Source organism: Mustela lutreola, chromosome 15 (assembly GCF_030435805.1).
Source record: "Mustela lutreola isolate mMusLut2 chromosome 15, mMusLut2.pri, whole genome shotgun sequence".
Classification (NCBI taxonomy): domain Eukaryota; kingdom Metazoa; phylum Chordata; class Mammalia; order Carnivora; family Mustelidae; genus Mustela; species Mustela lutreola.
The window spans coordinates 20,701,294-20,725,231 of NC_081304.1; the positions used below are offsets into that span (position 1 = coordinate 20,701,294).

General features: G+C 43.7%; 2 protein-coding genes across 2 annotated transcripts; both read left to right on the forward strand.

Annotated features, from left to right (window-relative positions):
* The first annotated feature begins 6,913 nt into the window (after positions 1 to 6,913).
* LOC131815953 (keratin, type I cuticular Ha1-like) lies at positions 6,914 to 10,281 on the forward strand. The gene is made up of 7 exons (XM_059148141.1): positions 6,914 to 7,276; positions 7,378 to 7,460; positions 7,990 to 8,146; positions 8,996 to 9,157; positions 9,252 to 9,377; positions 9,527 to 9,747; positions 10,197 to 10,281. Exons 1-7 carry the CDS (start codon positions 6,929 to 6,931, stop codon positions 10,279 to 10,281), a joined length of 1,182 nt encoding a protein of 393 aa, XP_059004124.1. The 5' UTR covers positions 6,914 to 6,928.
* A 6,876-nt stretch (positions 10,282 to 17,157) lies between these two features.
* Positions 17,158 to 22,840, forward strand: LOC131815954 (keratin, type I cuticular Ha3-II). The gene is made up of 7 exons (XM_059148142.1): positions 17,158 to 17,517; positions 19,029 to 19,111; positions 20,072 to 20,228; positions 21,126 to 21,287; positions 21,382 to 21,507; positions 21,632 to 21,852; positions 22,714 to 22,840. The coding sequence occupies exons 1-7, from the start codon at positions 17,170 to 17,172 to the stop codon at positions 22,838 to 22,840; spliced, it is 1,224 nt and encodes a 407-aa protein (XP_059004125.1). The 5' UTR covers positions 17,158 to 17,169.
* The last annotated feature ends 1,098 nt before the right edge of the window (positions 22,841 to 23,938 follow it).

Here is a 23,938-nt window from a genome sequence, read left to right on the forward strand (position 1 = left end):
TTCTTTATAAATCCTAGATATCAACCTTTTGTCTGTACTGTCATTTGCAAATATCTTCTCCCATTCTGTGGGTTGCCTCTTTGTTTTCTTGACTGTTTCCTTTGCTGTGCAGAAGCTTTTGATTTTGATGAAGTCCCAAAAGTTCATCTTCATTTTTGTTTCCTTTGCCTTTGGAGACATATCTTGAAAGAAATTGCTGTGGCTGATATCGAAGAGGTTACTGCCTATGGTCTCCTCTAGGAATCTGATGGATTCCTGTCTCACATTGAGGTCTTTTATCCATTTTGAGTTTATCTTTGTGTATGGTATAAGAGAATGGTCAAGTTTCATTCTTCTACATATAGCTGCCCAGTTTTCCCAGCATCATTTATTGAAGAGATTGTCTTTTTTCCACTGTATATTTTTTCCTGTTTTGTCAAAGATTATTTGATCATAGAGTTGAGGGTCCATATCTGGGCTCTCTACTCTGTCATTCTGTTGGATCAGAAGAATAAACATTGTTTAAAATGTCTATACTGCCTAGAACAATCTATGCTTTTAATGTCATTCTGATCAAAATTCCACCGGCATTTTTCAAAGAGCTGGAGGAAATAATCCAAACATTTGTATGGAATCAGAAGAGACCCCGAATCACTAAGGAAATGTTGAAAAACAAAAATAAAACTGGGGGCATCACATTACCTGATTTCAAGCTTTACTACAAAGTTGTGATCACCAAGACAGCATGGTACTGGCATAAAAACAGACACATAGACCAGTGGAACAGAGTAGAGAGCCCAGATATGCCATTTTTGTTTTTTTTCAAAACAGAAAACTCAATCCCTGTAGCTGAACTGTAATTTTGTAAGTAAATGTATTCTACATTCCCTTAAATACTTCCATGTGGCTTTTAAATTGTTTCCTGGTATTCTGTCATCATCATCATACATGATGACAGTTTTTCTCTACCTTGGTGGTACTCGGGAATCACCTGGGAACTTTAAAAAAAAAGCTAAAGCCTGAGTTTGCCCTTAGAGAATCTGATTTAATTGGTCTGGGATGTAGGCTGGCCGCTGTGAGTTTTCTTATTTTGTTATTTTTATTTTTTATTTTATTTTTTAAATTTAAATTCAATGAGCCAACATATAAGTACATCATTAGTTTCAGATGTAGGGGTCAATAATTTATCCGTTGCATATAACTCCCAGTGCTCTTCACATCATGTGACCTCCTTAATGCTCATCATACAGTTAGCCCTATCCCTGCACCCACCTCCCCTCCAGCAACCCTGTTTGTTTCCTGGAGTTAAGAGTTCTCAAACTCAACATACACAAAACAGATAATCATATATATAAATGGGCAGAGGATATGAACAGACACTTCTCCAATGAAGACATACAAATGGCTATCAGACACATGAAAAGATGTTCATCATCACTAGCCATCAGGGAGATTTAAATTAAAACCACATTGAGATACCACCTTACACCAGTTAGAATGGCCAAAATTAGCAAGACAGGAAACAATGTGTGTTGGAGAGGATGTGGAGAAAGGGGAACCCTCTTACACTGTTGGTTGGTGCAGCCTCTTTGGAGAACAGTGTGGAGATTCCTCAAGAAATTAAAAATAGAGCTTCCCTATGACCCTGCAATTGCACTCCTAGGTATTTGCCCCAAAGATACAGATGCAGTGAAAAGAAGGGCCATCTCTACCCTAATGTTTATAGCAGCAATGGCCACAGTAGCCAAAGTGTGGAAAGAACCAAGATGCCCTTCAATGGACGAATGGATAAGGAAGATGTGGTCCATATACACTATGGAGTATTATGCCTCCATCAGAAAGGACGAATACCCAACTTTTGTAGCAACATGAACGGGACTGGAAGAGATTATGCTGAGTGAAATAAGTCAAGCAGAGAGAGTCAATTATGGTTTCACTTATTTGTGGAGCATAACAAATAACATGGAGGACATAGAGAGATGGAGAGGAGAAGGGAGATGAGGGAAATTGTAAGGGAAGATGAGCCATGAGAGACTATGGACTCTGAAAAACAATCTGAGGGTTTTGAAGGGGCGGGGGGTGGAAGGTTGGGGAAGCCAGGTGGTGGGTGTTATGGAGGGCATGTATTGCATGGAGCACTGAGTGTGGTGCACAAACAATGAATTCTGTTACACTGAAAAGAAATTAGTTAAAAAAAATAAAAAAAAAAGGAATTAAAAAAAAAAAAGAGTTTGTCATGGCTTGTCTCCCTCTCTGCTCTCTTCCCATTCAATTTTCCCTCTCTTACCTTATAATTCTCTGCACTGTTTCTTATATTCCACATATGAGTGAAATCATATGATAATTGTCTTTCTCCAATTCATTTATTTGACTCATCATAATACCCTCCAGTTCCATCCATGTCGATGTAAATGGTAAGTATTCATCCTTTCTGATAGCTGAGTAGTATTCTGTTGTATATACAAACCAAATCTTCTTTGTCCACTGTTGAAGGACATCTTGGTTGCTTCTGTAGTTTGGCTATTGTGGACATTGCTGCTATGAACACTGGGGTGCAGTGGGAGTTTAAAAATCTCTACTGGCTCTACTCTACTTTAATGAGCCAGTTGTGACCCACTTGCCAGAAGTAGGGTTCTAGTTCTCACTTACCTTCTCGTCAGTTTTATGTCCTTGGACAAGACATGTAACTTCTCTGAGCCTCAGTTTCCCCAAAGTGGAGGTAACAATATCTTCTCTGCCTGTATTATACATTTGCCAAGAGGATTGTGGAAGACTGTGTTTATGGAAAAACTTTGCAAGCCAGATATTTTTATTAGGATTATAATTTTGATTATTGATGACTTAACATATAGATAAGCTTCTTAAAAATAGAAAAGCATGGTCATTTTTGTTGTTTCATGCCCAACAGTAGAATTTGTATACCATCTTGTTGTCTTTTACATCAGTTTCTTTCTTTAAGTCCCCTACCTAGCTCTGGAGTATATATTCTATATAATATTATTTGATACTTTTTGGCTCCACCCCCATCTTCTGATAGGGCCCCAGGCCCATCTCATTTGCATTTCCAGTGCTCTTTTGTGATCTATTTAATTGGCTCTTGGCTGTCCTGGTCTGAACTCTTAGCCCACCGGGATTATCATTCTCAGATACTTGAGACCCATCCCCAAGCTTATGTCCTGAAAATTTTGGTTGATTCTTTTCCTGAAAATTTATTTGTTATGGATATAGCTAGGGCTTTTTTTTTTTTTTTTTTTTTGCATCCTTATATCTGTGGTCAGAGTCATTGTTTGAGTGCTTTGAGGCCTGAAGTTGCTGTCAGGATCTCTAGGAAGAGCAGGACTGTCAAGGAATGTACAGCATTTCTCTCTGTAAAAGCTCATCTCATTACTTCCAGGAGGCACGCCTCATCACAAGCTTGTGGGATTTGTCACTTTTTAATCTCCAGTTTACTGAGGAGCAAAGCAACATGCAGGAAGCCTAGGTGTGTCTTCCTATTCGTGCTCAGAGCTGGCATTGGAATTCATGAGCTACCTCTGTTTTCTTCCAGTTCTCATGTTTTGCCACATCCTGGCCTACACCAGTGTCCTAGCTCTCTACTTCACAATGAGGTGCAATGGGCCCAGCAGACTTGACTCTACTTACTTTTGTCCTTTTAGACTTTACTTTCTTCTCAGATTCTTGATATCTGATGCATGGTGACAATAATGGCATTGAAACATCCAGAGTTTGGTGTGAAGATGGAATTTTATATGTGAAAGGTCCTGGTAGACTACCTGATGAGGAAGTGACATATTGCTATTCATTTCTTTCCTGCCTCACCATCTCGTCCTCAGTTTTCTTCTCCATAAATTCAGGTCTTTCTAGCTCTAGAGTTCTTTGGTTCTTAGGAAATATATCCTACTTCTGAGATGAGTTTTATCGTGCTAAAAGTTCAGGGTGAGGCAAGTAGGCTTTCTCTGGCATTCTAAATCACCTTAGGTCATGCCATTGTGCATTTTGATTTTTTTAGATGCTAGGAAAAGGCAATCTAATTTCCAATCTGGACATAGCAACCAATCATGCAAAAGGACAACCTTTTGCCTGTGAAGAAAAGGAAATAAGTATAATTTGATTTTGGTTCAACAGGGTACCAGAGAGTGTAGCTGGGTGAGAGAGGCCTTTGGGCAGAGAGGACTTTGGAAGACTGATGAACTTGGGGGATTGGGTGGGAACAGGGCCCTAGTAGGACAGAAACAAAAACTATAAAGAGAGGGGCAAGGGGCTGAAAGGAATCTAAGATTTCTTTCCCCTCACAAAATCAGAGAAACTTCTGTGCCAAATGTTTGCACCGTGTTTAGGTATTCAGGGTCAGAAATTAGACAATGAATTGTTCAAATCCCAGCTCTGCCACTTATTGGCTGTCTCTTGGGAAAATCCTGAGCCTTTCCCAATCTCTTAATTTATCAGTAAAATGGGAATAATTTTATAGGCCAATCTTACAGGCTTGTTGGGAGGGTCAAATGAGAAATGTACTATCGCACTTAGTGCCTTGTTTGGCATAGAATAAGTATTCATGAAGTGGTAAGTAACATGGTCAGCATCACCAAAACCACCACCATTATTATTATGGATGTTAGCACAGAAACACACTGGGGGAGTCCCCAGTAGATTCAGTGGAATCCATTTCAAGGCCAGTACAAGAAAAGGGGCTTTCACAACCCTGTGTAGAGAACATGTCCTCCTCAAGAACCACCCCAAATAAGATAACTGAATTCACAAGATCAGTAACTTTTCAGGGAATGTAGGGACAATGGGCCCTCTGTTAACTTCCTACTCCGGCCACCAAGTTAATGTTAAAATTTGCGTTTTTGTTGACTAATTCATGAATATAGTTCTGTGCCCCTAGTGTTTGCAAGGTAAGTGAGTGAAGTTTTATCACCATTGGAATGGCATGGGCTGTTTGTCCAGGTGTCTGCTTAACAGAATTGGATTTTCAGAAAATTCTACATCTGAGCCATCTGGGCCAACAGTAAGGAGAAAGATTATGGAAATGATCATCACTCCCACCCCCATCTATATTCACACACACACACACACACACACACACACACACATGATTTTAATTACTTATTAGGAAGAGGGGGGGGGGCCAATGACAGGGGAACAATAGGTAGAGGGAGAAGTAGGCTCCCCAGTGAGCAGGGAGCCTGATGCAGGACTTGATCCCAGGACCCTAGGATAGTGACTCAAGCCGAAGGCAGACACTTAACCGACTGAACCACCCAGGTGTCCCCACACACAATATATTACTTACATTTTACAACAAAACTATGAGGTGGGGAGCATATTACTACTTAAACTTAAGAAATGAAGAGAATGAGTCGAAAAGGGGAACTCACTACTCTGAACTCACATGATCAGTAAAAATGTGAACTCAGGTAGGTTAGCTTCAAATGTGTGATTTTCTGTTACCTTCATACTTCCTTTGAAATCTGGACACAATGTTCATAAATTGCTTATATGATGTTGCACAAATAATTTTGGGGGGGACTTCTGTCTGAGCCCAAGATTTTGTTTCTGTGTAGAAGAAAGGACAGAAAAAATGACAAGGAATAGAAGGTGAGATGAGGAAGGCTACTTCATTAAGATCCTTTACCGGGCAATAGGGAGACTCCCAAGAGTTTGGAGGTGTCCAAGGGTCTCTGATCCTAGAGGTAATATAGAGGTGCATGCTCATCAGAGATGGTGCCCACTTCTTAGGGACGACAGAGTGAAGGTGCATTCTCATGGGTTGTGACTTGTTCTGGGAACATCTCATGTGGGTAGAGTTACACCCCTAGGGATATACAATGCTCTCAGAAAGAGGATTAGCACTAGGGATAAGGTGAGAGAAATTTCCAGAGACTTTGAGATAAGGTCACCATAGACACAAAGATAACTCTGAGCTCCTCATTCTGGTTTTCCATTTTGTTGAGCCTGAAGTATTATGCTTTATGTTTATGCTTCAACATTGCCACTTGAACTCTCTGTGGACTATTCCAGGTATAATTTTATTTCTAGATATTTATTCTCTTTCTCATCTTTAGGGAGATGGTTGTTTCAGTACAGATTGGTAAACTTCTTCTCTAAAGGGCCAGATCATAAATATTTTAGGCTTTGCAAGCTGTATGGTTTCTGTTACACTATTCAACTCCGCCATTGTAGGCCCAAAGCAGCCACAGATAATACCTAATGAACGTAGGTGTATGCTATGTTCATTTATTTAGAAAAGAAAGGGAGCAGGCTGATGGTGGTGGCAGGATGGTGGGCCCTAGGTTGCTGATCTCTGCTTCAGTGTTATTCTACTCATTTTAGCCAGTTTCACTTCTCAGCCATGAACAATCCATTATTTCCAATCTCCATGTATTGATAAATTCCTTAAGTCCCAGTTAATACTCTCATGAGTGGCTAATACAGGACAAGTTTCTGCTACGAAGTCAAGTTGAACCAAACACTGAGGAATGGGTAGGCCTGGGGAAAAAGGGCCACCTGGAAGACCGTTCTCTCCAGACTCTTTCCAGGGAACTAGTGGCGGAACCTCATGGGTGAGGAGTCCCAAACAACTCCACCCCATGTCCCTGGATCTCCTCCCCTCTGAGTAATGGGGAGACCATTTGGGTTTGTGATTATTCTGTCTCCTTTGAAGCCATCTGATGAAACTCTGATTTCACCAACCACTAGCACCCAGGAAGAACTGGTGTGACACAAGCCAAATGGAATAATTTTATGGGTTGAGGGGACTCTTTGGAGGCATCTAACTAGCATATTTTGGAGAAAAAATTAGCTGAAGCATTAGGAAGGGAAACTATGTTATATGCCAACACCCACCCACCAATCAGGGTATAAAAGGACCATGGACGAAGGAGAGACTCAAACTTCACCACATCCACCTGTGTTAGCTTATCTGCTCTCCATCACCTCTCCCTGCACCATGCCTTACAACTGCTGCCTGCCCAACGTGAGCTGCCGCTCCACCTGCTGCTCCCGGCCCTGTGTGCCCCCCAGCTGCCACACCTGCACCCTGCCCGGAGCCTGCAACATCCCCGCCAATGTGGGCAACTGTGGCTGGTTCTGTGAGGGCTCCTTCAATGGCAGCGAGAAGGAGACCATGCAGTTCCTGAACGACCGTCTGGCCAGCTACCTGGAGAAGGTGCGCCAGCTGGAGCGGGAGAATGCGGAGCTGGAGAGCCGCATCCGGGAGTGGTGCCAGCAGCAGGTGCCCTTCGTGTGTCCCAGCTACCAGTCCTACTTCCGGACCATTGAGGAGCTCCAGCAGAAGGTGAGGGGGTCATCTGTAGGGGTGCAACAGCATCTGACTGTCTTTGAGCAATAAGACCTTCTCAAGTTCAAGTGGCCCTCACAGTAGAATCTTGCTTTCAGATTCTGTGTGCCAAGTCTGAGAACGCCAGGCTGGTGGTGCAGATCGACAATGCCAAGTTGGCCTCTGATGACTTCAGAACCAAGTATGTTGAGAATTTCAGGCTATGTGACCTCTAAGACCCCTATGGCTCTCTCATGGTCCTGTGAGACTAACATTTCCTGGAAGGGAAGAGGCAGCCATTTCACCCTTTTCATTTCTCTTCTCAAGTCTGGATTTGTATAAAACCATTTTCTAACAGAAATCTATACACTGCATGCTCTTCAGTTTACAATAGTCTTTCTGGAACATTTTCTCAAACTCTCAAATTTGGACGACATAAACTATTCTTGGAGAATGAATTGGTTCTTGGGGGATAGTGGTAAATTAACCAAAAAAATTGAGAGAAGAATTAGAGACTCCATTTAATGAATCCCTGTGGGAACCTTCTAGTGTTAGGATGAGTCAGGGAGGGTCCTCTCCAGTCTCTCTGTGCAGAGCTTGAGGGAAACATGGGAGAAAAGAGGAAGAAAACTGCATTAGCTCAAAGAGATTGAGACCAGCCCATCTATAAGACACACAGTGGGATGGGATTCTTTCCTACCTCATCCTCCCACTCTGATCTGCATGTGCAGGTACCACACGGAGCTGGGCTTGAGGCAGCTTGTGGAGTCAGACATCAACGGCCTCCGTAGGATCCTGGACGAGCTGACCCTGTGCAAGTCTGACCTGGAGGCCCAGGTGGAGTCTCTGAGGGAGGAGCTGCTGAGCCTCAAGAGTACCCATGAAGAGGTAAGAGGAAAAGGAAAAAAGGAGGCTTTAGAGCCATGCTGTTAGCATTGGCAACCAAGAGGCAACTGACATCAGGCTTCTTGGGTTGGGACCCTTCTCTGAAGAGGTCAAGGTCAGCCAGTGAGTGAATCATGATGCTATACCATAGCATGGAGTGAGGTGGGTTGCTTATTCTCAAGCAGCTGGATGAGGGTTGGGCAGTGTTGGAGAAGCCAAGGAAGGGCAGCCATTTATTGAGCCCTGCTCTCTCCTTGTCACTGTTAGTTTCTGAATTAGTTAGAGAGATGGAGGAAAAAAGAGAAATAAGACATGCCCCTCTCTTCAATGAGCTCCCAGTCTAGTCTGGGGAGATGTCCATGTAAAGACAATGATGTAAGGCAGGGAGAGGACAAGCAGCATATTCAAGGAGTAATCCAGTCTAACTGGAAAGAGATAAGGAACTCTTCTTAGAGGCACGTCTTGGGAAAGAGGAGGAATTCACACTGGGATGTTTCAATCTGTGGGAAGAGGCTGAGCAAAGACACAGAGGTGCTAGAGCATATATATTGAGTTTGGCCCATGGACTGATATGGCTGGGCATATAGAGATGTGAGGTGAAATGAGGTAGGACCTGCATATATCAGGGGGTTTGGATTTAATCTTATTGGATATGTGAGCTTCTTTAAGGTTTTTGGGAAAGAAATTGATGTGATCCCTACTTGGGTTTATTCCCACATCATATTTGCGTCAGTCCTGGGGAATGATCAGGATATTCCCTTCAGTGCATTTTTGTTGTACGTACTTTCCTACAGTAGGAAGGTAGACAGTAGATCCATTTAGGTAGCTCATTCATTCTTCTTCTTCCATCAGGAAGTCAACACCCTGCGCTGCCAGATTGGAGACCGTCTCAATGTGGAGGTGGATGCAGCCCCCACTGTGGACCTGAACCGTGTGCTTAACGAGACCAGGAGTCAGTATGAGGCCCTGGTGGAGACCAACCGCAGGGATGTGGAGGAATGGTTCACCACCCAGGTGGGCATCTCAGCACTTGGCCACTCAGAACCCCTTGGCCCCTTGGGGCTCTTGAGGCAGGTCTGACCCTGTCTTCTCCCATGTGCTGTTTCAGACCGAGGAGCTGAACAAGCAGGTGGTGTCCAGCTCAGAGCAGCTGCAGTCCTGCCAGGCAGAGATCATTGAGCTGAGACGCACGGTCAACGCCCTGGAGATCGAGCTGCAGGCCCAGCACAACCTGGTGGGTATTATTCAGTCCTCCTGGTGACCAATGTAAGGTTGGGGAACCCTAGTCATTGAAAGCCTTGTGAAGCCTGGGGCTTCTCTGGAACCTCATGGAGAAGCTCCCTGAGGAGCGGCTCTGTGACCTGCCTTATCTTCCCCATACAGAGGGACTCTCTGGAGAACACGCTGACAGAGACGGAGGCCCGCTACAGCTCCCAGCTGTCCCAGGTGCAGTGCATGATCACCAACGTGGAGTCCCAGCTGGCTGAGATCAGGTGTGACCTGGAGCGGCAGAACCAGGAGTACCAGGTGCTGTTGGACGTCAAGGCCCGGCTGGAGTGCGAGATCAACACATACCGGGGCCTGCTGGAGAGTGAGGACTGCAAGTGAGTAGGAGGCAAAGGAGGCATGTAGTCCCATGTGGTAGGACTACAAGACATTGTGAGCATACACATGTGGGTCACATTTTCAACTCACAGAACATGCATTTATAGAGAATTTACTATGTGACAGTTACGTAGAAATTGAAGGTCAAAGGTGAAGGGCATACATCCCCTGCCTCAGGGAGCTAATAATGGAGAAGAGAGGGTGGAGAGATTGTTACAACAATAACTGTTGGGTAAGGCGTATTGTGTTAGTTCCATGAAAGCTCAAGAGCACAAGAACAATTTTGTGCCTCAGCACAAAGCCTTCTCAGATGGGGATAAAGATTTGATAACAATCAAATTTGATTCCAACTATCTCCAACCACTGAGACTTCATGAGTTGTTTCATTAAGCACCTAGAGCTCTTTCCACAATCATCCCCAATCCATTTTAAACCTCTGTCTTCCCAGGCTCCCCTGCAACCCATGTGCCACCACCAACGCTTGCGGCAATTCCTGTGGGTCCTGTGGCAACTGTCAAACGCGTTGCTCTTAATTTAAGAACTTGCATCCTTTTTGAAGACGACAATGAAGCCATTCAGATCAAGCACAGGAAATGTCCTTAGGTTTTGCCTTTGTTGGAGCTCAGCTGTCAGTTAGAAGCCTACCCACACCAAATGTGATATTTCTAGACATAGAAATGCTTTCCAGATTCAACAAGCAAAGACACACATCATTAACTTCCAATATCTGGAAAATCCCTTCCTATTGAAGATCGAGTATCTTTGTTTCTGAAGATGATCAGCTCCCTGTAATCTGAGCTCCAGGTATTACTTTTAGGGCATTTCCTGTATGTATTGTGTTTCCTGCTTTTCTTGCTTCTTTGGTATTCTCTGGAATGCAAGGAAGCTACTTCATTTACTTCCCAATAAACTTTATTTCTCTGGCATAGTAAATGTGTTTCTCATTCATATTTATGTACTGTAAAGAACTTGTGTTGCTGTTTCATAAAAATACATCTTTGTTAGGAAGAAATAGGTTAAAAGACTGACCCCAACCATTATATTCCAATGGTAAATACTGGTGGGGAAAGGGATCTATCCTCCTGGGAGGCTACCACCAAGGAGAGACCATGCAGAAACCCTGACCTCCAGCACTCATGACCATCTTGCCTTGGCTGCAGGGTCCTAGGTAATACTGAGAGTCTTCCTCAAACCTCATTGCTCTCCCATTGTCACCTTCATTACTCAGGGGTCAATTCCCTGCTCCCCTTCCTCCTAAAGTACTTAAAGACCAGCTTCTGTAGAAACTGCTTAAAGAGAAGCAGTCCAACTTCTTTCCTTTCAGCTTGTCAGCTGTACCTGCATCACCAATAAGGATAACTGTCTTTCCCTCAAAATGTACCTTCAGTGATTTCCATAAACCCACACACTCTGGGCACTCTTGTTATATCTCCTACTACTTATTCTCCAGCCCCGGATTAGCCTGACTTCTCCTTTCTGTTGCAACTGGAGGAAATACCTAGATCCTCTGCTGTGTTTCTTTTTCTCCTTCCCTGTTCGGTGAGAACTAGGATCTCTACACTGATGACTCCCAAAGCTCTCTAGCTCAAGTCCTGGGTCTTGCCCATGGGACAGTTTGACTTGATGTTATGTTGCCATTTCACATTTAATTAGACTCCAACTTATCTTTGACAGACTGTTTCTTTTTGTTACCCACTTGTTATACCCAACACTTTGTAATCCAAAGACCCTTTAAATGCGGGCAAGTGTATCTCCTTACCTGCCTCTTTTTAAGTTTACTCATTCCTCTAGATCTTTATAAATAGGTCTATAATGTTCTCCACTAACTTCTGTATTACTTTATTTCCTATAATTTTAAGAAAGATCAGTGTTCATAGTCTCCCCCTACAGATATTAATACTACCCCCACTTGACTCATATCTGAATTATTAAAGCTCTCAATTCTTTTGGCCACCATCTCAATTCTTCATTTAATTCAATTTAATTCTTCATTTAACCTACAGAACTGCAATAAACCATCTCCTCTGTGTTTCACTACGGTATAGAGCACTGAGAACACTATGAGACCCAGTCCTAGCCCACAGCATGTTCATAGTCTAGAGTGGAAAAGACAAAGAGATAACTGTGCTACAGACAAACATCAATGTGGCTCTAGAAAGGTATAAATGAAGAATGATGAATTTCTGCTGTGTGAGAGAAAGACTATATTTCATTTCTATACTTTGAAGTGTAAGAGAGTAGTAAAAAGAGGCTCCAATAAGAGATAGTGCTCAATCAGGGCTGTGAAAACTCAAAAATTCTGTCCATAAAAATATTGTCTGCCTGTCCTACAAGAAACTGTATCTTCACCCAATTAAAGCCTAGTGTTAACCATAGAATACTGTAAGAGAAATAAAGGAATAGTAACACTAATAAGTATTCATGAGAAGGTTATTAAAACTTTAAATACTTCCCTTGTTCTGACTTCAATCAATGAGCACTATATGATATTAGCATAATTCTGAAATAAAGTTTGATGCGCTCTGTTTAAATAGATGAGTGTGTGCAGGTATGACAAGAGGGAAAGTTTTCATGACCATGAGCTTTGCCTAGCAAGGAGGTGGGGAAGCAGGAAGTATATCTAGAGCTCGACAGAACAATTTCTAGCTGGAACAAACCATAAATATGGTGGTGGAAAATGAAACTGCAAAGTAGTCACAGATGACCATATCTGGGGGTGCTTTTCATTGTTATCTGTGAGATTTGTTTGTAAGGAAGTTTAGCATATGTTCTGTCATGCTGCTATGTATGGGTTGGGTCATGATGGGTCCCAGAAAGTGGGCTTGGGTGGGAGAAAAGGAAGAACAGTTGGGAGGCTGCTGAGAGACAATAGGGCTGAGATGGGAGGAGAGTGGAAGGCTGAGGGAGGGGTGGATTTTAGAGGCACAGTCCAGGAGGTGGAAGCTGATTAGAGGTAGAGCAATGGAAGGAGAAGGAAGGAAACTAGTACTGATTAAATACCTACTTTGGGTCAACATGAGGGATGTTTTTGAGCCTGAGAAAATGAAACACCAGTGGGGTTCCAGTGAAGAGAGCTGGAAGAGAATGACTAGATTTGGGAGAGATGTCAGAGAGTTACCTAAATAGAAATGATCAGTAAGAGCTGTAGGAGTTGTTAAGACTGTCAACGGGGATGATGTTAGACTAACGATAATCTTGGGAAGCACTTGGTGAAAGGATAGAGGGCCCTCAGTCTCTCCAAAGTCTCTGACATGAGGTTCCTCCTTGGTTTGGTCCAGTCCCCAAGGATGGAGGTGACATCTGGTTATAAACAGTTGGAGTGGGAAGCAGCTGAAGCAACACAGAAGTCAAAAGAAGTCGAGGTTTTGATGAGGGGATGGTCAATGACATCTTTCTCATGAATCCTCATTAGTGTTACTATTCCTTATTTATTCCACTTACAGTATTCTATGATTTATACTAGGCTTTAATTAGGTGAAGATACTATCTCTCTTGAAGGGTCAGGAATATTGAGGATTCAGACAAGTCAGTGTACAAAGCAATAGGGAGATTGCTGGTCACCACAGAGAGAGCAGGGTCTATGGGATGCAGGGGGAAGAAGGCATATTTCAGTGGCTCTTTCACATCTGTTTCAGATCACCATCTTGATAGTAAACTTAATGCAAATGTTCAACACAACTTATTCATACTAAACATGAAGCTTACTTTGCTTTATCCTCTGTGTAACTCTTAAAATGTTTTGGCATCTGCTCTTCCCTTTGATCTATAGAGCAGTCACATAAACAGGTTTTTATCCCTTCTCTGAGTGGTTCCCAGATCTAGCTTTCCCAGATGACTAGGACTATTAAATTATATTGTCTTGGATTGTTTCATGTTCTTCTTGACTCCTCTATTCTAGACTGGGTAGAGTTAAAGACATACTGATGAACTTTGCATTTTTCTGATTTGGCTTGGTTCCTGAAGACCTCCAAACTCTATTCCCATTGACAGTTGAAGCCTGAGCATAAGAAACAATGGAAGCTCTAGAGAGGATTTGAGTAATGAGCACTGAGTCTTATTTTGGGGTGCTTGTACCTCTCTTTGCTCAGCCCATATTATTTTTGACCTGGCTCATTCTCCATGTCCTCTCCTGCTTGTCCTTCATTAGAAATGTTGTTTGAACATCTTCCCAAATCCAAACCCATTGGTTTATTTCCTGGATCACCACCATAATTTCTCCCCTCAATGTGGTAAGTCTGGGTGATTGATAAATTGGCAACAGACACCTTTATGGAACAGTCCATGGAAGCCCTGTATCTTGTTCTCATAAGCAGCTCTAACTGGGGCTGGCTCAGCAGGGTGGGCTGATGTTGGTATCAAAGAGTGTTTCTGCTTTTCTAATTCTCCAATGGCAGACTCTCCAACTCTTTTAGGCAAATGTCAGTATCTTGGCTTGTGTATGTCCAGTGATACCACTCCTGTCCTCTCCTTGCTATTTATCTACATTAAGATAGAGTAAATCTGTAAGGGACCCAATATGTTACTTTGCATTTCCTAAAGAATGTAGTTTACATTTCTCATGATGAGAATTTTAAGTGCTGCATAAGAGAAGATGGTTTTGGGAAGGAGTGGGGAGCCTTCCTAATACCTTTAAAGTTCTGCCTTGGGGAGAATGGTCTTAGAAGATCTGCCCTGATTCCACTCTGTGGTTAAGTGCTGCTCATGAGTTTGCATGTGATCTCTCCTACAGAAATATCCTTGGCTTCCATAATAGATAGTATCTTTAAACCTCAACTGCAATTTTCTCACATCTGGTGACCAGAAGCCTTACCATGGCGTCTGCCACAATTATATGGGCAGGTTTAAACCTTTTTGTTTGTTAGGATTTGATTTGCTCATCAGGTTTATTGAAGGGTCATTGACCAGAGACGATGGCATTGCTTGTGTAAAGGTAAAGATACACAGCATGCAGTAAGTGGAATAAATAAAAAGCAACTGCTTTCCAGAATTCCTGGGGAATGACTTGAAACTTGGCTCTTTTCTCAATAAGCCCCAAACCTCTCAGCTATTATAATGTAATGATCATGCAGCCAAGCGGCAATCATGGTTATTTCTACTCAAGAGCTGGGAGTGGTCCTATTTTCTAAACTCTGCTCTCCACTTTTGAAGATACAGAGATACTTACCTCTGGCTCATTTTGCCCTGAGGTTCAAACTGCTGTAATGGTTTAGGGATCCCCAGAGACATTTTTGGCAATTTACACAGCATTCCTTTCCTATTCTTTAAAAAAATTGCCATTGTCTAGATTTTTCTCTTTTGAAGCCTGGGTCATAGAAGAAGGAGGGAAACAAAATAGCTAACGAATCCTGCTATTTGCTTTATGTTATTTGATCTGGTCCAATAGGGCTTCAATCAATTTGGTACTGATTTTAAGAGAAGGAGAGGAGAAGGGAGTTGAGGGAAATTGGAAGGGAAGGTGAACCATGAAAGACTATGCACTCTGAATAACAATCTGAGGGTTTTGAAGGGGTGAGTGGTGGGAGGTTGGGGGAACCAGGTGGTGGGTATTGGAGAGGGCACGGATTGCATGGAGCACTGGTTGTGGTGCAAAAACAATGAATACTGTTATGCTGAAAAGAAATTAAAAAAAACAAGCACATCCATCTCGTATCTCTCTAAAGGTAGAGATTCAGGCAGGAAGGCAGAGAGTTGTGGATTGTGAATGTGGTTAAGGATGGCATTGTCTTCAAAGCATTATGCTCTGGTAGACCACACATTTACTTCAAATCTGCTCTCCTTCATGGAAGCATATTCAGAGCTACACATTGGAAATGACTTTCAGAGTCACCCAAGAAAATGTACATTATTGTTTTACAGTCACAATGTGCTTCTGACCCATTAAAGATGCTACTAAGTTTGGTTGTTTGTTCCACTCACTAGGGTTGGTTCCAAATGATATCTGACTGGTTTCAAAAATAAAAACACCCTCAGAAGATGAAGATTTGTCTTCAATGAGGATAACCAAAAGAAAGTGTCCCAGACTGTGAGGTCAACTTTGTAGAAGTGACGATCTGAGTGGTAGCTCCTCAGAAGGAATTAGTACATAGCTTTCAAAAGGAACTGTTTTAAGGAGTATCTGTCCTGTTTTGAGAAACGATAGATTAAACATAAAAACCTCTTAATTTGTATCCCCATCTGGAATAGCACACAGGCAGAACATCTGTTTGCCAAAATGTATTGAAGGCCACAAGATGCTATTAAGCATGTCATGATGTGGTGGTTTTTCAGGATCACATCCTTTGGAGACGTTTCTTCATCAAATCAACCAAGGGTTTCCTTTTTTCAAGATTTTAGCAGGAATTAATTACTCACTTACTAGACTTTCTTCCATTAGAATAGAAATGACCTTTGGTTCTTTGACAGAGAACAGGCTTAGGTTTCCTAGATCATTCTAATTTGGGAGAGGATACTGTCTAGTAGTGGTTGAGCTTCATGGAACTCAATTCATTTGTGCATCAGTGAGGAGGTCAGAAGAGAGACAGTTGGTGTGATGGAGAGAGCATGGCTGTTGGAGTCAGAGAGGTTTGTGTTTGAATGTTGGCCACCATGTAGGAGCTTTGGGACCATAGGAAACCTCTCAGAGCTTGGGTCCTCATTTACAAACCCCACAGGACTTTGTGAGGCCTGAAGGAGATGATGCATATGCAGTGCTTTGAATAGTGGGTGCTCAAAAAGCAGGAACCATTGTGATGACACTCCTGTCATGTGTAAGTGTAGGTGCTCCCAAGTTGTTTCTTAATGTTCTATGAACATTGAGTAACAATAGAAATGGAGCCTAGGGGGATTTCCTAGAGTCCCCTAAGGAGAGGGAAGAATTGCCTCCATCTTGCCTGGATGGAAGGGGAAAGGGTTGTTGAACAGGATGGCCTCATAGGTCTGCTCTGATCTCAGCTTCCAGAATTTTCTACTGAACAGTCTAGTCTCCAGGTGGGCTTCCTTAAATGGCTTTTCTCAGAGTCCTCACTGAACAGGAGCTGGATGAGCACAGATGTTTCCTCCTTTAGGAGAAAGAGGCATAGATATGTCCCTCTCTGGGGGTACAGCTCTCACCGCAAATCAACACCCTGTGAACAAGTGCTGTTGTTGGCAAGGTAATGGGTTGGTCACTTTGAAGGTCTTACTTAACCAACCAGCATAATTGGTGAGGAGTCCTGACTTAGCAGGAAGCCAGGGCAAAGCATTTTATGAGGTAAAGGACTCGAGTGAGGTGGCTAAATAACAAATGGAAAAATGGGTAGATGGGGTAAAAGAGGGTAATGGTGCATGTGGTCACCACACCCATGGCTGACAGAATATAAAGTCCTGGAAAGGACCAGGGCTTACACCAGAGAGAGGAACCAGCCTTTGAAACTGACCTTCAGAGCTCCACTCCCTCCAGCACCATGCCTTACAACTGCTGCCTGCCCAACGTGAGCTGCCGCTCCACCTGCTCCTCCCGGCCCTGCGTGCCCCCCAGCTGCCACACCTGCACCCTGCCCGGAGCCTGCAACATCCCCGCCAATGTGGGCAACTGCGGCTGGTTCTGTGAGGGCTCCTTCAATGGCAGCGAGAAGGAGACCATGCAGTTCCTGAACGACCGTCTGGCCAGCTACCTGGAGAAGGTGCGCCAGCTGGAGCGGGAGAATGCGGAGCTGGAGAGCCGCATCCGGGAGTGGTGCCAGCAGCAGGTGCCCTTCGTGTGTCCCAGCTACCAGTCCTACTTCCGGACCATCGAGGAGCTCCAGCAGAAGGTGAGGGGGTGGCCACCACATTGCCGATTTAGTTAACTATTTAAATTTAACATACCAACTTCTGAAATGGATCTAAGACCATTCAAAGCTGTGATGATAGAGATATTGACTGCAGGTTTAGGTAGGACGTATCAAATCATCTTAGAAAATCTACTTGGGAAGCCCCACAGGTAAGAATATGGACTGGGATGGGGTAAGACATTGGACTATGATCAGTCATAGCAATCTTATGTTGCTAACTAAAACCAGAGTGCCTGATTTTTTAGTTCTATTATGATATCTTGGTCTTATTTTTAGGTCTATAGCATTAAAAAATATGCATCTGAATTATTTCTTAAAACTAGTCATTTCCTAAGTGGATCCTCAAATGCTTAAAGCCTTCCAAGTCTGTTGCAAGAGACTATGTCCATAGTAAAGCAAAAGAACTGTTGGCCCCATAAGCTTCACTAATATACTCAGACTCTGTACCATTCACTAAAGCAAGCACGCAGGTGAGAATTTCAGGGCCAGAAATGCAGGAGTAGAAGTGGGGCTAAGTAAAGAGTGAGCATGGAGGTGGGACTTAATGTATGGTATAGGTCAGGGAGGGCTTCCCAGAAGAGGAATATCTGAGCAGGGTTAGATGGATGAGTAGGAGTTTTTACTCAATGGTGCAAGCCTTTAATTCTCCAAGAAGATTAACTGTCCACTGCTCAGCAGTGCTAGCAAAGTGAATGCCAGGAAGGGGCCATGCAATTTGAAGACCATGCTTTCATTTGCCCATATTTACTGAATACAAGGTACAGTACTTGAGTGAGGGATAAAGGACAGTGTGAGACAGTCTGTTTCCTTCAGGAGCTCACAGTCTAATAGGGGAGACAGACATGGCTGGGTTGAAGGGGAGAAGCGTAACTGGCTAATTGCAGTACTGTTGGGGGGTGCATGGAGGAGGTGACCCCCTGCAGCAGCTGAGGGGTGGAGGAGAACGTGGGTCATGCAAGGGGTCTTGCTAGGTGGATGAGGACATCCCTGAGCATTCCAGACAGAGGGAGAAGCTCTGTGCAAAAGCACGGACAGGGCAATATGACGGAGAGTGGAAAGAGGTCAGCAGGACAGGAATAACGAATATGAGGGTAGAAAAACCAGCCTGTTCTGGTTGGGCTAGGATTTTTCTGGGTTTAGCATCCCAGTTTGCTTATTTCTAAGCTTAGAAGTTTGCTTAGAAATAAGCAACCTGGGACGTAGGTTACTCTAAGGAAGGCTCAATATCCAGTAAGCTCAATTCCTTCAGGAAGCCAGAGGCAGACCAAGGAGAGAAGAATTCATGCCAAAGAACACATTTCTCTATGTTTTGAAATGAACAGTGCTATTAATTAATCCTCCTTTTATCCTTTTATCTCTGAGAAGACTCAAAGCTATTTGGCAGGAATGGGTATTTGAAAAAAACAAAACAAAACAAAACACCTTTTCACTTTAAGGTACAATGCATTCCTTCTTAATATAACCCCTTTCATAATGAATTGTGCCCCCAGATACTGTGCAGCAAGTCTGAGAACGCCAGGCTGGTGGTGCAGATCGACAATGCCAAACTGGCTGCAGATGACTTCAGAACGAAGTAAGATTTTTCTAATGATCAGAGCAATCTAGTAATGGACAGGCTGACCAGCAACATGATGAACTCTGTCCTGGGTGTGCCTAAGCAGAAATTTTGGGGATGGCATTAGGAGGATCCTTGCAGTGGGTTAGTTAGGTTAAATAACAGTTTCCTCTCTGAATGAAAGAATGCTGTGTTTTCACCTTATTTTTAAGGAGTGAAAGAAATCACCCATTCTTTCTCTTTTTCAACTTACTACGTGAACCACGTATAAAAGCAAATTTCACACCTGCTTCTTAGTATAGGGTCATCACTATCAGCCCATCAGAAAAAAGTTATTACATCACAAAAATAGGAGGCAAAATCCATTTCAGAATGTAATTTTTTTTTTAGGTGTGATCATTACAATCATAAGAATCCTTTGCATTTTTCTGTGGGACTTTATAGCTTGCAACGTATTTGTAATTACTATGTCATTTCTTCATCTTCAGACCAACCGTGTGAAGTGTTAGTTTGGTTTCCATTTTATAGATGAAGAAATCAAGCCTCAGAGACATGAAGGAATTTATCCATGGTCATGACTATCAGGCTGAACCTAACTGATTTCAACTTCTGTGCTTTTATCACAAGATCAGGTTGCTTTCAAGGTGGTTGGAAAGGATGGTGAGGCAATCTGTATAACAGGCTTATGAATTTCACTAACTCACTTAAAGAAGAAAGACAGGGCTTAATCCATAGCAAATGCTTAAAACAAATGCAGTTAATATCAGATTAAAACTACCAATACCTTCTCTGTGGATCTCAGGGAGGAAATAGGTCTTTTTACGCAGCACGGTGGTATATTTTTCCCCTTCCAAAAAGGGAATTTTGAGAAAAATTCAAAAACTTTCAAAATGTAATGAATCTGACTAGGTCGGCCATGTAAAGTCCTGGAAAAAGTCTTCTTTTTTGACTCTCCGACAACTTCTGCCATGTGTGCAGGTATGAGACAGAGTTGGGCTTGCGGCAGCTTGTAGAGTCGGACATCAATGCCCTGCGCAGGATCCTCGATGAGCTGACCTTGTGCAAGTCTGACCTGGAGGCCCAGGTGGAGTCCCTGAAGGAGGAGCTGCTGAGCCTCAAGCAGAACCACGAGCAGGTGAGGGAGTCCCAGCCCCCATCATCCCATACGGAGAGTTCCATACCTTTCCTGAGCAGGATAAGGTTGGTCTTTGCTAAGCACCCTAGAGCTAACACAACATTTTGCTACTTGCTCAAAACACATTTGGGGGATTTTGGTGGAATGAGTCATAAGCTTACGTCTTTTACCTTAAAGAGTGTGGTCAGCTGACAGATATATGGCCAATAGTCCACACAAAGATCTTTAAAGTACTTCCTACTGCTTGACAAAATCTTTTATCTTCTGAAGGTGCCAAATTAAGGACCAAGGCTAGAAGGGGACAGCAAACTTCCTCATATCATATGTCACCTAGATACTAGAACCCAATGGATGGATGGGTGGATGGATGGGTAGATGGGAAAAATGAGAGAGATGAAGGAATTTAAATAATGGTTGACTCGGACTTCATGGTTGAATGTAATAATAGTAGGATGTCAGATGCCTATATTGAAGATTAGATGTTTTGAAGAAAAGGAGACTATGCCAAGTAGATAGTATATAAAAGTAGAAGACCATGAAATAGATGGAGGAGTTATCCCTGGTTTCTCTATGTTTAAGGAGCAATAATTATAAACTAGATACCATGCCAGATTTGTCACTGAGCAAAGGGAAAACCAGAAAGAAATGAGAGAATCTTTGGGTTGGAAAGGAACATTAGCAATCACTTATTCAAGCTACCTCATCATGCTGATGAGGAGACACTAAGACAGGAGGCCTGACTCACAGAGGTAACTTAGCTGTTCTATGTCAACTGGGCTTGAACTCATATTTCCTAATTCCACTGCAATCTTCTCCCCACCACATTGGACTCAATCAAAGAGAGTTTAGTTATAGACTTTTTTCCCAGTGGGTTCATTCTTTCCTTTCCTCCTTCAGGAAGTCAACACCCTGCGCTGCCAGATTGGAGACCGCCTCAATGTGGAGGTAGACGCAGCCCCCACTGTGGACCTGAACCGCGTGCTCAACGAGACCAGGAGTCAGTATGAGGCTCTGGTGGAGACCAACCGCAGGGACGTGGAGGAATGGTTCACCACCCAGGTGGGCATCTCAGCACTTGGCCGCTCAGGACCCTTGGCCCCTTGGCGCTCTTGAGGCAGGGTCTGACCCTGTCTTCTCCCCTGTGCTGTTTCAGACCGAGGAGCTGAACAAGCAGGTGGTGTCCAGCTCAGAGCAGCTGCAGTCCTGCCAGGCAGAGATCATTGAGCTGAGACGCACGGTCAACGCCCTGGAGATCGAGCTGCAGGCCCAGCACAACCTGGTGGGTGTTGTTCAGGGTACTGTCCACACTCTCCTGACCTCGTGAAGCCTGGGACTTCTCTGGAACCTCATGGAGAAGCTCCCTGAGGAGCGGCTCTGTGACCTGCTTTATGTTCCCCACACAGAGGGACTCCCTGGAGAACACGCTGACAGAGACGGAGGCCCGCTACAGCTCCCAGCTGTCCCAGCTGCAATGCATGATCACCAACGTGGAGTCCCAGCTGGCTGAGATCAGGTGTGACCTGGAGCGGCAGAACCAGGAGTACCAGGTGCTGTTGGACGTCAAGGCCCGGCTGGAGTGCGAGATCAACACATACCGGGGCCTGCTGGAGAGTGAGGACTGCAAGTGAGTAGCCAGCAGGCCATACCCTTGCAATGCACACACACGGTTTTACGCAAGTGAGTAGCCAGCAGGCCATACCCTTGCAATACACATACACAGTTTTACTCAAGGACAAAACAGAGAGTTTTCAGGTGAAGTTCCAGAAGCCAATATATCTGTAACGACCAGAGTTTTCTTTGCAGTAGTGTACCATGGAGGGTATTTTTTGCTGTCATTATATGGCAAAAAGGTATTTTCTGTTCCAAAAGATGCTTGTGAGACTTGATTATTTTCTCCAACTGGTGAGCTTTTGGAGGCTGATGCGTAAATAAAGTTTTGTACCTTCACGGTTGGCCTGCTACAACAAAAGGAAAAACAAAATGCAGTGACCATCAAATATATTTGAATAGTCTTTTGGGTTTAACCCACACTTTCCCTGTCTCACTGATCCTTGTTGCAATCATTTGAGACAGGCAGAATGGGGACAGTATAACCATTGTAGATGAGCATTTGAATACTGAACAAGAAGACAATTCATTAGCTCACAGAGTACAGCACTCAGCACCTGACAGTATTTTCATAAACACAGTCTGTGTGGTAGGTATTACTAATCCCGTCTTAAAGGCGTGGAGGCCGAGGCTTTGAGGGGTAAAGTCACTTCCGTATGACTCCAGAGTAATAGAATGAGGGCTGGAATGCCACCTTCAGTCTTCTTTGCTCTTTTCTGCCACGTCTCAGAGTTCTGTAAAGGGGCAATGCAAATAAGGCTTTGGCTTCCTAAGATGTCAGAGAATGGTTTCTACGCTTTCTGTCTCCTTGGGTTGAGCTCTCTCCTTTTAAAAATTATCCCTCTCATGGTGACCAACTATTAATTCTGTGTCCTAGGCTGCCCTGCAACCCTTGTGCCACGACCAACGCGTGTGACAGGCCCATCGGACCCTGTGTCACCAATCCCTGCACCCCATGTGGCCCACGCTCCCGCTGTGGGCCCTGCAACACATTTGGATGTTAGATACCCTGGGGCCAGCAAGAGGATTGCATGAAGTCAGAAGAACCATCGATGGACCAGCCCTGCTTCTCTAACAAGCACCAGCCACAGAACCAGCCCCAGACAGCCTCATAAATCATGGTCTGGATGGAGAGAAAATGCCCAGGTGTGGCCTGACTCTGAGCTGAGCCCACCGGATCCCTTTCATTCTATTCTGTGACCTGATGGCCTGATAGGACTGGGCTGCGAAGGTGCCCTACCAGGTGTGTTGTGGTTCTCTCTGTTGCTTTGACCTTCCTCGCAGGTCCCTAAATCCCTCTGTAGACCTAATAAACTTTCCTCTTGCAAAGCAGTGATGGGGCTCATTTGTATTCATTCTTTCCAAAGTGTTCACTCTGTATGTGCTTCTTATAAAGCCACTTGAAAGCATAGGAGGACTGTGTCATTAATCCTCTCCCCAGAGGGCTTCATCACCATTAATTAACATTCATTAGGTGCGGTGAGCCTGGCGTCCACTTGGGCCGGCCAGGAACCAGTGGGGCCACTAAGGCAAGAAGCCTCATCCAAATATCATGAATATTCACTATGGGAGCTGACTCAATATGGCACCATGGTTAACATTTCTAGAAAGTTCCACTTTTTCTTTCCAAGGGCCTGCCAGAAGAGGGACAGAATTTACATTTACTGAAAATCAACCAAGTATAAGGAGCTGTATGACTCATTTTCTTTCTAATTCACATAATAAGGAGCTTAGAGTCCATGGTCAGTATGATATGACTGTGAGGGAATGAAACCCACCCGTAAGAAGCACTGGGGTCTTAGCTACTCTTCAACACTGTCACAATGGGGGAGAGATGATGCTCTCAGCACCCCAGAAACTCTCCTTCGGGAAATAGAATTTGGAACAGTAAAAAGGGCATCTCTTATATCTGAGTAATATCTGACAGATTTTTTAAAGTGTTTCTCTTCCTGTTTGACTTTTGTAACCACAAGGACTAAAATTGGATTTTGGGACCAGCTGCTTTCCATACCCCAACTAGGATATTAAGTCTCTGGTCTCTGCCAGTATTAAAGTGACAGTTAGGCTGGTGTCCTGCCCCTGCTGGTGTCTACTGATGTCTG